General features: G+C 46.3%; 1 protein-coding gene across 2 annotated transcripts in view; it reads left to right on the top strand.

Annotated features, from left to right (window-relative positions):
• rk (G-protein coupled receptor rickets) overlaps positions 1-14,139 on the top strand; it is a 51,352-nt gene that overhangs the window by 30,967 nt on the left and 6,246 nt on the right. For both annotated transcript variants that reach the window (XM_076126316.1, XM_076126317.1), the window contains 6 exons: positions 3,058-3,129; positions 4,455-4,523; positions 4,608-4,751; positions 9,303-9,443; positions 10,531-10,596; positions 11,487-11,630. In XM_076126316.1, the coding sequence (XP_075982431.1) occupies positions 3,058-3,129; positions 4,455-4,523; positions 4,608-4,751; positions 9,303-9,443; positions 10,531-10,596; positions 11,487-11,630 (636 nt within the window). The remainder of the gene's footprint in view (positions 1-3,057; positions 3,130-4,454; positions 4,524-4,607; positions 4,752-9,302; positions 9,444-10,530; positions 10,597-11,486; positions 11,631-14,139) is intronic.

Genomic DNA, 14,139 nt, shown 5'->3' with positions numbered 1-14,139 from the left:
TCTGTTGAAACACAGTGAAGCAGTCGGTAGGTGGAGTAAGTTACAGTAGTTGGTAAAGTTTGTTAAATGAGTTCGTGAAGTGTGGGTTTACTTAAATCAGAGCACAGAGCGCTCTCACGTCTTGAACCGAGCTCGGCCAGCTCCGCGGCTCTGAGGCACGGAACATAGGCAGCTCAGATTATATTTAATTGATAAGTGTGAATCATAAATCAGTAGCGAAGTTAATGAGAGCTCCTCCGCAGCTATAAAACAGTTCACATTTTAATTAACTTGAGCGCGAGGCGACCTCACGCGGTTTATTAAATTAACCCAATGTGCCTCAAATTAAAGTTTGTTCATTAACTGAATTTATTTGAATACAGTTTAAACATTTACTGCCTACAAGCCCATCCGCGCCTGACGTGTTTAGTTTTAGTCAGTGGGGTTGAATTTTCAAAAAATCTTGGTGCCTATTTTTTTCAATGTAGGTAGCTAGGTAGGTAATCCAACATGATGGCGGCTGATCTGCGTGAGGTGTGCAGAGACTACCAAACCTCTCCTAGGCTAATGTCGACTTTACAATTGACATGTTTTATATTAGTATAATTATTCACTCATTGATACATCGAGTCAGTCGCCACTGTCGATACGCGTCGGTCGCGAGTACTGCGAATATGTTCAAATAATAAAATTATCTGAAAGTGGTGGGTTAACGCGATCGCAGTAAAATATCGCAAAGCTGAGGTTGTTGACCGAGAGAAAGGTCGTGGGTTCGCATCCCGCCCCGCGCCCTGTCGCCGGCCAGGCCCGCGCCGCGCGCGTCAGCACCACAGCTTCACGGGGTATTAATGGCCAACTCGCTCGCACCTCACTTACTAATTAAATGAGCCATTCAATATTAATTTAGCACATAATGTAGGCGTTTATTCTCACAATACAGCTTTTATTTATAATATACGCCGCACGGCTCGGACACTTCCTACAAAGGATGCCTAAATTTGATGTGTGGCCTAATTATGTGAGGGATCTTCTTCACATAAGTACGTCGCTACATTATACCTACATACTTTTAATATGATCTCATGTAATGCGTGTCGTCCATTTCGTCAAAAGCGACCCTGTCCATTTACTGGGTATGTTACAGATAATATGAGGGTACACGTTCCACGGAGAATACCCCTAGGAGAAAACCCCAAACATGAGGTGTTCAACACGAGCGGCGAGCCGAGAACAATAGCGCCGTGACCCGTGTGTGTCGGAGCGTGTATCAGATCTGTTATTGTCAGTGTGTTAGTGTGTTAGCAGTAAACAAGCAGTGCGGCTGATATGTTTGCGGCGGTTGTCCGGCGTGTTTGTCTCCGTCGTGTTACGTAACATGTTGTTTACACGCGTGTCCCACTGAGCAGTGTCCGCGTGTCCCGTAGTGTCCCGGAGTGTCCCGTAGTGTCCCGGGGCGGGCGGCGCGGACGCTGTGTGTCGAGTTGGTCACTTTGTTTGCGTTCATTTATTGGCTCCACATTAACATAATGCGACGTCGCTGTCCGTAATGCGCATTGTTCCGTGTTTACGAGCGCGCCGGGACTACGGGGACGTTGGGGACGGTATTTACGACGACTGATCATCCGCGCCATATAAACCGATCGTTTGTCGAGCCTCCCTGCCCTCCGACCAACTTACTATCATTTTAGTACGCAGTTGATTCGCAAACTTGGGCACTTGACGGCGCTAACTTATTTACAACTTACAACTAGAGTAATTCGAGCCACATTCGACAGTTTGCTCCGGCTCTGTTCAATGTTCGCCTCTAATATTTGTCTCGTTAGCCCAATTGAGACACAAGTTGAAGTTTGTTTTCGTATAAGTATATAACCGAGTAGGCTAGGTATTAGGAATTAACGTCGTGATTAATAGACAAAGTTCGCTACGATAAGATGTAGCGCGGTAATTAGAGCGCGGTGAGATAAGTAAATAGATCGCGTAACTACTTAACTAGTGGGCTGTAACTATGAAGCAATCTGCGGCGGTACTTCGTAGTAGAGAGTAGGGAGACGTACCGCGGGAGGAAGTAAGTATGTCGCGCTCGTAACTAGTGGTTAACGAGCACTTAAGATAGTAAGTGCGCGCTAAGTGATCATTTAAGTAAAGTTAAGGGCGCGGGTTGAGGACGGGACGTCGCCGACCTCATCAGAGCGGGCTAACTCTGCCCTATAACGCACTCCTGCCACTTCTGCCACGTCTGCCGCCGAGTGCCGCCGAGTGCCGCCGAGTGGCGCACTTAGCCGCTAGTGAGGGGCGGGCCTGCGTTTTACCTCCCCTTTCAACTAAACCTTTTCCGGATAGTTACGCGTGCCACGTGTCGCGTCGTCATTGTCGCTAACTGTAGGGACTAGACGAGCCGGCTGCGCTTAATCTGTGGATAAACGATCGGAGCGGATAACGCGCTATGTTATCCTAATGTGTAGTGTCCTGTGTCAATATGGCTGACACGATACAGTCTCCACAAGAATCTCCTTTGATTTCATTTTGACCCTTCTATGAAGATGTTAGTCTAATTATTCTGCGTTACTGCTGAATGAAATCATAATATGTAATGTAATATGTAACCGACGCGTATGTAATATTAGGATAATGTATGAAGGCGCGAGGCAGGGAGCCACCGACGCGTGAGAGCGCGTGAGAGCGCGGGAGACGTACAACAACACACAAGACCACACGCCGCCGAGCTCGCTCACGCCTCCACACTTAACGATACAAACATAACATACCGAGCGTTCATTGTATCGCTAAAGTCATGTTATAATGTACGAATATTTCATAATGACGTTTTTCCGCGAACACCTCAATTATGTAATTCAAGAATAGATATTTATTTTTAAATTTATAAGGAGGCTTCGACATTAACCTTTAGAGTTCATTTTCTATAGAGATAGAGATGTGTCTTTTACATGTTAACGAGGAACGTGATGTCTTCAATGCGGTGAAGAACAGGCGGTTTTGGAACTCTTACCGTTAATAGTAACTAATTGAATCACAATATAATCCTGTACTAACTATGTGTTATGTGTTGTTTGTTGTCAGAGTGCTGAAGCGGAACCGCATCGTGATGATCGACGAGCGCGCCTTCACCAACACGCCCGCGCTGCGAGTGCTGTGAGTATAACAACTACATCACTACAATATACGAACATTTGAAGTACTAGTCGCAGTAAGCTCATCACTTGAGGCTTCAGTACAAGCCGTCACTTGCGCCACATAACGTGTTCCGCACAACTTCGCCGTCACGCACTTAATTAGTGAACCATCATCGGGCCGCCGCGACCAACGACCGACGACCGACGACCGACACTTCGAGCGACACTTAAAAGTTACAGCGTGGAGGGAGCGCGGAGCCGCGGTCATTACTATTCATTACCCCACATAAAACTGTCTCGTTGCTCCGACACTCCGACTGGTAATGTATACGACTGCTGATCGTCATGTCCCGGAACCACACTGGGAAAACTGATTTACCCTTACTTAAACTGCCAACAATATTTTTACGCTTATTTTAATATTTCATGTCTAGTCTACTCGAACTATCCATTCACCCAAAAACAAACTTGATAAGAAATGTAAGGCCCAAAAAAAAGCTTCCAGAATAGTTGGAGAAGTTTTTGCCAAAATGGTTGGAATGAGCATGTGTTATTGAGAGGCACTCGAGCCGGTGACTGATGTAGTTTCCAGTCGAGCGCGCTGATAGCGGCGCCGCGGCGAGTGCGCCCACTGCGATGAACACGATGAGCACGATGAGTGCGGTGAGTGCGGTGACGTGTGAACCGCGTATGTTATCGCCGGAGCGGACCGGGCGCGATCATGTCCGCTCCGCTGAGCGGCGGTGGAGCGGCGACCACTAAGCCCCTAACTAATGCTGAACTCGTAAATGTCTGCCGCAATAAAGGCCAATACACAATAGAGGTCTCAGCACACATACGGGATCGGAAAGGGATCGTAACCGTAACGCCTTTCGCCTCGCTGTCAACCAGGCGTCAACCTACTGTATGCACGTAACGAAAGCGTATCAGCAGCGCCTGTACGTCAACTCGGCTACGGCTAGGCGACACCACGCTTACGCCATAGCACTTGGCGGCGTCTTTAGCAGGCAAGTCGCGGGAGGGGAAAGGGGAAAGGGTGGACGAAGAGATGTGAGCTCGGGTACGGAGAGACGTAAGCGCGGGGACGGAGAAACGTAAGCGCGGGGACGATGAGCCGTAAGCGCGGGAATTCAAGTTCGGAGCCTGTTCCGAGGCGAGGCGATTACGTTATTATTACGGTTAGTGTGCGTTGCAGTAGGGAGTTTAATACAAACCATTCTGAACGGCTCGAGGCGATACGATGACGATCCCTTTCCGATCCCATATGTGTGCTGAGACCCTAGAACAGTAGCGTTTTGCTAGCAGTGCTGTTGTACTTCAACATAAAGTGGTTTGTTTGTGCAGACGCTTGGAGGAGAACCTGCTGACCGCGGTGCCGGTGGCGGTGCGCCTGCTGCCGATGCTGGAAGACCTGTAAGTGTTACTGCCGCTACCCTGGAGCCGCTAGCTGCTGGTTCGTGTGGTGTACGCGTGCTGTACGTGTGCGTGTGTGTGCAGGTCGGTGGCGAGCAACCGCGTGGAGGTGGTGGAGGCGGGCGTGCTGCAGGCGTGCCGGCGCCTGGCGCGGCTGGAGCTGCGCGCTAACCCGCTGGGCCGCGTGCACACCGCCGCGCTGCACCACCTCACACATCTCACCACGCTGTGAGTTACCACCGTCCACCTCACGGTTCAACGACCAGTTTTACCAACACAATTACTCATATAAATCCTTATAAAATCTGCCTTACGAACCCCAAATTACAAGTCATAATCATAAAAACTACGGTTACTAAAGCCACTTAGTTTCCATTTAGCCATTTTTAATGTTGTTGACACGTAAACCAACACCGCAGCGAAAGCACACAGGAGCTCTTTTCAACACAGGTTCGTAAATCGTAGGTGAAACAAGTCCACCCCTGAGATCAGTTATATCGTAAATCAGTCGCTGGTTGTCAATTAGACCTGACGCATGACGTCGTAAATCCAATGAGAGGGACCTCAAGGCTGGCTGAAATATTGAGTGAGTTACAGAGGCTTACAACTAAGAGAACGAAAAAATACAATCCGTTGTGATCCCTTATCTTCAGAGTAGTAATGTGATGAGTAATGCTTATCTTCACGGAAGCGTGTGAGCGGTAGGTAGAGCTGGTGGAACGAGTTGCCCGCAGCGGTCAGTGGCGAGCAGACACCAAAACAAGTCCAAGGTTTCGTTGTTTTGGTGTTTGTGCTGACGACGCGGCGACGTCCGGACCATGTTTACAATAACTTCATGCGATGCCTTCACCGAACTTGCCATATTTATGTAACACATGACATGTGATGCTATGTATGCTATGTAATGCTCCTGCTCGTCACGAGTTTCCGCTATTCTTACTGATGAAATCCGTGTTAGGTGATTTCAGGGAGCTATGTTTACAAAATCTTGCGCTCTATAAACGTTAAAAATAATGTAAACGATCGGCCAATCAAGGATTTTCAACTCTTTGATACAAAATTGTTAGAAATGTGAGTAAAGTTTGATCAGTAGAGATCAAGAGGGTGATTTTAATTCCACGCTTCGCTGAATGTCAATTAAACCATCTTTGTAAACAATTACTAAGTGGTTCGTTCTCTCGCGTCGACGCACAGCGCGGCGGAGGCGGCAGCGGCCAGGGTCACGGCGACCATTAGTAGTAGAGCGCTTTAATTATATTACTACAATGTTCAAGTTATAAAGATCATCTAATAAACAAATAAAAATAAGGAAACGTCGACGTGGCCCCGACTATTCTTGCCTCTAATTAAAACACGCCCTTGTGACAGTTGTTAGCGTCGAGTGACTCATTACAATTTATAGAGACATTGCCATCCGCCCTCGCCGCCGCGCGAGTCTCATACGAGTGTGATACCGTCTATTATAATTATACTATACAAATATAAAGGACATAGGAAAATATATGAATAATTGACAACGACGTTTGACTTCCTCCCAAACTTTCACATTTATAAGTAGGCTACTATTTCCAGCGTGTAACACATCCACGCGTACGCTGGAGCTCACAAATACCGGGTTACAATTTAATAATATCTGTTCTAGATAGCACTGATACTAGGTATGTACTATTAGTAGCGTACATGTGAGGTGCAGGAATGTGTTGCGTGCGTTCCCCTCCGTCCTCCGTCCTCCGCGCTCGGGCGCAGTATCGACGCTGCAACTATGACGTCACAGCAGAGCGACTAGTGCGTCCGTCCGGTGTCCTCCCTCGTAGAGCTGCGCTCGCTTGCCGCCGCCACTGCGCCGCGATACGATGCCGCATCGGAAATTATTCCGCACCGGCGCCGGAACTGGATCCGGTGGATAAGCCGCGGAACTGACGCCGACACTCGACGCTTCCGGCACCGCGCCGGCGACGAGCCGAGCCGCCTGCCGCGACAGCTGATACCGCTATCGACGATAACATGCGACGACTACCTTCCCGGCCGGGGCCGTGTTTGTGCTAATTTGACGTCAGCATTAGCCCAGGGAAAGAGATCGTGCTACTAATTGTTTGATGGCATTACTTGTGTGATTTAATAGCGGTCGTAAAGCTCCAAATATGTGTTTTTATCGTAGTGTGTTGATGTGTTCGTCGCGGGACATTAAAGTATTAACGCACACGCAGCACTCGCCGCTCGTAAACACAAACATAAACAGTTGTCGCCGGAGCCGTCACCCTCGAGGGACCGCTGACCATTACTTCGCTATAAAAGTTATGTTTTACCAATATAAGCTTTAGTGAATCATAAGAGATATATGATAAAGAGGATGTAATTGAAAACCATCAGTATAATATCATAAGTAGATGACGTGCCAGTATCAGGTCTCACGAGAGTACACACGTCACACACACAACGACACAAACACAGCATACCGAATGAACAACATATTTGCAATAGAAAAATGTTTAGTAAACATATTAGTGGGTGCGGGAGTGAGGGAGGTCCTGAAGCGAAGGGAAATTGTTTATATACTGTAAGTTGTTTACATCGGTGTTGTCGCCTTTGTCGGGACCCGGCCATACGGGCTCACGGGCACGCGGGACGTAGAGACAGATCATGAGCGACACGAGGAAAATGTTCACATTGTTGTCCCACATGACCCACATGCCGAGCACCGCGAGTACGGTCACGGTTAAACAAAGTATTCCATCATCTTTTACGGCATTTTAATAACACAATTTGATATTAAATTCTCCGTGAATGACAGCGTGACACAAAATACGAAACGAAAATCTATTACAATTTTAAGAACAACCATCTATCTATACTATAATATAATATAATAAAGCTGAAGAGTTTGTTTGTTTGTTTGATTGTTTGTTTGTTTGTTTGTTTAAACGCGCTAATCTCAGGAACTACTGGTCCGATTTGAAAAATTCTTTCAGTGTTAGATAGCCCATTTATCGAGGAAGGCTATAGGCTATATAACATCACGCTACGGTCATTAGGAGCGGAGTAGCAACGAAAAATGTTACAAAAACGGAGAAAATTTTGACCCATTCTCTTAGGTGACGCAAGCGAAGTTGCGCGGGTCAGCTAGTTATTAATACAGCGTCTTGGAGTTAAAATGAATTCATAATAGTAATCTCGACCCAATAATATTTATTGTTATCCGACGACGTACATACAGTCAAAGTTAATAAAATTACCTCCCGTTCGAAAAAGGTAGAGCTTCTTTCCTTTATTCTACGAAAGTAATTCGATAACGTCAATTGATTCGTGGATAAAACAATACATAATAGTATCTAATTTTATAGTATTCAGAAAAACTCTTAGAAAATGAGGGCTGCATACTGTTTGTACAGACCAACAGCATTATGTAGAGACGCATTTCTGTTGAACCGTGAAGTTTCCTCACACGCATATCGTCGCAAGTTATTAAAAAAGTTGTTACCCTCCTCCCTCCTCCCGGCGCTGTCACGCGAAGGGGGCAAGTGTAGTAATGTTGTTATACGGTGCCTGTGGTGGTAATGTTAACTGCTGCATGCGTGCGATACGATCACCACGCTGTTATATGCTCCTGGTATTGTTCGGTCAAGGTCCCTCGAAGTAGGACAAACACGCACCCTCCCGCACACGCGCCGGATCACACCAGATTAATGATCAGCTTTGTTTGCTATCATTAGTATAATGTAATTCGATCAACTTACTCTTCCACCGGACCAGCTGTTTGCGTACACACACACTCACACTCACACACACATACACGTGAAATAAACTTTATAGAGTGGGTCCGCTCCGCGTATAATATTTATGGAAATGTTGCTGTAGAGTCTCGGACAATGATATCTAAAAAGTGATTGAATATCCTATGAATATGCTATTCTTGTTTGAGATCCAGGATAAAACAATTGTCTAGGCTTCGCAGCAATGTTTATTCATGATGCATAAAAAATAAAACATGAATAATGATAGACTCCCACTCGCTATTAACATTTAATTTATGTTCTCAATTTAAAAGTAATATAGTCCGGCTCAGCTTTCTTCTAAAAGCCGAGGGAAATTTGTATAATGTACCCGCAATTTAAAACGTAATCGCGTTGGAGATATTTTTCTTTATTTTTGTCGGAGTACCGCGGATTCAGCGCCGTCAGCCGAGTCGCTGACAGACGCTACTTGTTGTATATCCGTCATGACCGTCATGAGCGTGAAGGAGGCAGGAAGGAGGACAGAGAGCGCGGGCGTCACTTAATTTCATTACGTTTTTCATTGCTCGCCGTTGTTACCGTTTATTTAATTAGTTTTCCAAATGGAACCGGACTTAAGTGTATTAATATAATTAACTTATAAGCATTGATTCCAGATGCTTTTTGATTTTGTTGTTTATTTCCTTGTTGACCGTGTGTGCCTCATGAATATCAGCTACTGTCCAAGTTGCTTAAAGCTCAAGTATATAATATATGTATGTCTTTATAATTTCATAGTTTATTGATTGCTCATTAAAACATTGACACGTTTAGGTCACCCAAACACGATAAGACGGTATTTTACTAAGATCGATGACCCCAACTAATGTATAATGTTTAAGCCTTTTTCAGGAAAGTTCTACAATGTAGATATATAGATAGGTACTATTAGTAACTCAAGCTTATAGATAGATAGTAATGATCAGATCATGAGGTAGTATTGACTTGTATTACCTGAGAGTACATAATATATGTATATGTGTGTACAACGTGTATGTGTGGTGTACAGCGTGGTGTCGGAGGCGCGGTCGCTGCGCGTGCTGCCGGCGCTGAACGGCACGTCGCGGCTGCGCACGCTGCGCGCCGACCGCGCGCGCCTCACCGCGCTGCCGCCCGACCTGTGCAAGCACACGCCGCAGCTGCGCTCACTGTCAGTATTACACTATTACATACTACATTACTATCTGTTCATCTTCATTGTTCATCTACAAAATAACAATACATATTTCTAACCCACACTCCGTCCTATCCTATGACATTTAAGTTTCAAACCGCGACAATTCCTTGGTAACAAATAAGTCCCTAGTATTCTTCAATTTCCGAGTAGGTATTCATTTGCTTCATCCGCTTTGGTAGCGATATTACAGTGTAGTGTAGAATGTAGAATGGTAACCCACATCCGAACGGAAACCGACTTAAGAGCGGAGCTTTGCAAATCGATTAGGATTTAACTAGTCCGAATGTATAGCGGAGGTGTGAGGTGAGAGTGGTGAGACGACGACCGACGCTCCACAGATAATCCCAGGCATTGGATACAAGCGCGGATCTGCTCTGTGAGTGTGTACACCTACTGACTCTACTGAGTGAAGAGCGCGAGGACACTGTGCACGTGTGCGCACTACTCAGGGATTGTGAAGGGGCTGTTGATTCCCCTGACACTCTCAATCCTAATAAATAGATCAGTGACACGAGCCTGCTTGAACATGTGAGTGAAGTGCCGCCCTACTTTAATTGAGTTGGGGATGCTGGGGATCAGCTCACACGTGACGTCGAACATTGCCTCAGTGCCGGCTCACTACACACACAACACTCACAACACTCGCAACACCTCAATCCTTTTGTTCCGTCAATATTGTTTGTTCGTTGGCCTCGCTTTATGGGATCAGCTATAAATATAAACTGTCGATACAATATTATGTAAACAGACATCTGTGCCCCCTCCCCCCGCGCCTCCCCTCCCCGCCCCCGCTCTCCCCTCGGTGCTCGTCACTCAGTGATATTGACCTAATGACCCGTTTCCGGACATTCACAGTTATTAACGAGATGTAATCTGTAAATTGCCAATTTGAATATTTTGAATGGTGTCGACGCAAATTGGTATTCATATTTAGTTAACGAGGAGGGCTCGTCCCGCGGGAGGAACTCCCGTAACCGTCGTGATGAGCTGGTGAAAGTGAGCGACGTGCCACGTGTCATGCATGTGTGATGTTGTGTAACGATGTGTTGTGTGTCGTCAGGGACGTGAAGCTGAACATGTTGGAGCGCGTGCCCGAGCTGCGCGACTGCTCCGAGCTGAGAGTGCTGTGAGTACACCTGCCTCACTGACTTACTGTCTTACTCTTCACGATACTTGCCTTTAATTGAAATTTGACACTTTATATTGATTATTGGGAAACCAACCAACGCTTAATTTTCATATTTACCTCTGTATTAATGGGTAGACGAGAAGCGACATAAAACGATTCCACCGTGTAAAGTGTACACGCTACGTATAGTGGCACGTCAGAACAACGCGATACACGCGATAGTACGTGGACGTGATTAATTGCTTGTCCATCTGCGAACATTGAACAACCCTCACACTGAAAGTGGCGGCGCGGCGCTGCTGAATATTTTTTCAGCAATATTATAACGAAAACGAAAACTTCATATTCTTCTTCATCAAATCAGCCTTTATTCCTAATTTTTTTGATTAAAAAGAGGTTAAGATAAAATAGCATAGTTAACTCATAAGTTGTAGCCGTCAGTAAGCGTCTCGTCGTGAGCAGTGGCCGGCGGACGAGTCGTCCGTCACCGACAACTTTGGAGACAGACTCAACACTCGACCGCCGCGCCCCTGACCCCCATATTAATAAAACTCTGAGTGTCAAGTAGACGAGTGAAGTGCACTCACGCAACACTCACAACACTCACTATGATATCTATGTCACGAGAAACGTAGCTAAAATGCGAAAACGTTATTATTGGTATTTTCTGTAAAGATAATCTTAACGTTTGCCTGAAAATTAAGTTCCAAAATATTTTCGTGCCTCGGAATACTTCTACGTCTACGTCTGTCGATCCTTACTATCGATAGAAGATGGACAGTCTACATTGTTAGCTTCTATAAAAACAAAACAGCAGGATGGGATTTTTACAGAACCTAGTAGCAGTGATCAAGGGACAGTTTAAAAATCAAAGGTATTATGTGCAGGGACCTGTCAGGTAACGAGATCTCGTTCGTGGACGGCTCGTCGCTGGAGGGTCTGCGGCGCCTGCACGACCTGGTGCTGGCGCGCAACCGCCTGCGCCGCCTGCCCTCCGACGCCTTCCTGCACACGCCCGACCTGCAAGTACTGTGAGTACACGTCACCACGTCACCACGTCACCACGTCACCACGTCACCACGTGACCACGTCACCACATCACCACCCCAACACTCAGTACATCTAGCAGTGAACAACTCACCACAAGCACTTCAGAAGATAGAGCCGCTTTAATTGTAATGAGTGTACAACTGTACTGTTGATTATACTTGCGGAGCTTTTATCGTACTTCGTTCCCAGCGGGTTAAGAAAAGTTAACAACAATCTCTACGATGTTTAGATAAGTACTTATTATGCGACGACTGCGTCTCCGGGCTGCTGTTACCTTTATATTAAAACGGACTTCAATACATTGTCAAGGATATTAGGAAAGTTTTATATTTTAGTTTGATATTAAGAAGGTTTTATTCACACAACAATTGAATACTTCACGAGCGTGGTCAGACAAACGATCTCTAGTACCAACAAGTTTTCTTAAGTGTGAATATAAGTGATACTTATTAGTTCATATTTCTTATTTTTATGTTCAACTCTTCCAAAACTGCCGTCCTCTTTAGCGTATAAAGAGGATCAAAGACCTCGGCAAACTTTTTTGCTTCGACATTATTTATAATGTTGTTTGCGAGGGAGGGGAACTGGTTCTGTTAAAGATTACCTATCAGTGATAGCCTTAATAGTTACAATCGCATGTCAAAGTCCATTCTTAAGGACACGCGGTGAATGAGCGGCCACTGAGCGAGCACTACACCACAGTGACTGTGTGCATGCGCCGGGTGCGCCGAGTGCGGTGAGTGCGCTGCGTGCGGTGTGTCGGTGTGTCGGTGACCCACATCGCGCGACCTTGCGGCTCACACCGTAAGCTCCGCGCCGTAGGCTTTGCTCACAAGGTCGCAGTGGCCGCCGCCCGCACTCACTACCTGAGCCACGCACCACGCGTATTAAACGACCGCTCTAATCTCTACATCCCACTTTACCCATGGCTCCAAATAATCCCCGTAACCTTCGATTGGTGTTACCTTTGACTTTTCGCACAACTTACAATCCCGGACAGAAAACACACCGACATTATCAGATCTGAAACGATTGCTTTTACATCGTACGTACAACTTTTGGTCTGATATTGTACAAATATTTGTCTCGCTTGGGAATCAAATCTACAACACTTAGGCCGGGACTCCACCAAAGCGGAGACGAGACGAGCGGAGAGGAGATGTTTTTTAAACAACCAATAGAATTGAGTTATTGACACGTCTCCTCTCCGCTCAGCTTCAGTGGAGATCGCTGTGCGGAGATGTGTAATATTTGTATGTCGCGAATTCGCGATGGAAGCGGAGATGTGAGCTGTGCGCGGACGACGCGCAGTGGAGACGAGAGATGTGAGCGGCGTGCAGTGAGCGATGTCACCCTCCCCCCTCTCGCCCGCTAGCAACCCGCAGAACCCCGCGCGCGCGCCGGCCGGCCATCTTGCTAGTACCGTGCGCGCGAGCACACGCTTTTATCGCACAGCACACAGCACACCGCACACATCTCCGCTTTGGTGGAGTCCCGCGAGCTGAAAAACATCTCTTCTCGCACAGCACACAGCACACCGCACACATCTCTGCTTTGGTGGAGTCCCGGCCTTAGAGTTGGATAGTTGTTTGTGGCAAGGCGCCAATAACTAATGCTGTATACTTCGCCAAACCAACATTGAACTGTTATGATTCGATTAGCGTCGTAGCTCGCTGTACGCGCTGTAATATGTGGCACATAACTCATACTCGACGTATATAAGCGGTGTAAGTACGTACATTATGTAAATGGTTCATCAATAACGTTAGTAATGGTTCCCGAGTCTCGCGTGAGTGATGGACGCGCTGGTACATACATATGTGTGAGCAGACGCCAATAATCCCGCGATGTTAGTGTAACATCAGCTAGTATCGTGCGTGCGATATATCTGCTATAAATCATTGCCGGTGGCGCAGCATTACTTGCACCTCTCCGCTACTGCGTACTCGCCGCTACTCGCTATAAGATTTGCAATGTGTGTGCTATTACCTTTAAATCAGTCAGATTCAGTAAAATTTGTATATACAGCGTAAGAAAGTGTTTTTGTATGGTATCTCGGGCTTTTATTACCTGATAGAGTCATAGAGTCATTGTGATAGACTCGGGACTTTAGCAGAACTGTTACTGTCTGTTACTATAAATAAAATTAAATTATATAACTATTTACCGAAGTATTAGGTGGTGAAGCCTGCACTCCACGCGAGTGTGATGCAACTTGCAAGTGACGTGTGTTCGGCGCACGTCTCACACATATAATATATCAAGTCGGTAATTATCACTTGTTGCTCGCTGGCTCGGTACCTCGGTGCGCTTGGCGTGGCTCAGCGTCACTGCAAGAGCTTTCGTAAACAACCTGTTATTGAAATGAATCTAAATCGTTATCACATTTTAGAAAGGGGCGCTCCTTAATCACGAATGTGCGGTGCGCGGTACACGAGCCGCGCCGCGCCGCACGATCATACCAGTATTTATAAAGTGGTTTAATTATGG

The sequence above is a fragment of the Anticarsia gemmatalis genome, chromosome 18 (genome assembly GCF_050436995.1).
Source record: "Anticarsia gemmatalis isolate Benzon Research Colony breed Stoneville strain chromosome 18, ilAntGemm2 primary, whole genome shotgun sequence".
In the NCBI taxonomy this organism is placed as follows: Eukaryota; Metazoa; Arthropoda; class Insecta; order Lepidoptera; family Erebidae; genus Anticarsia; species Anticarsia gemmatalis.
The sequence above is the reverse complement of the archived record's forward strand: the minus strand, read 5'-3'. Positions and strand labels throughout refer to the sequence as shown.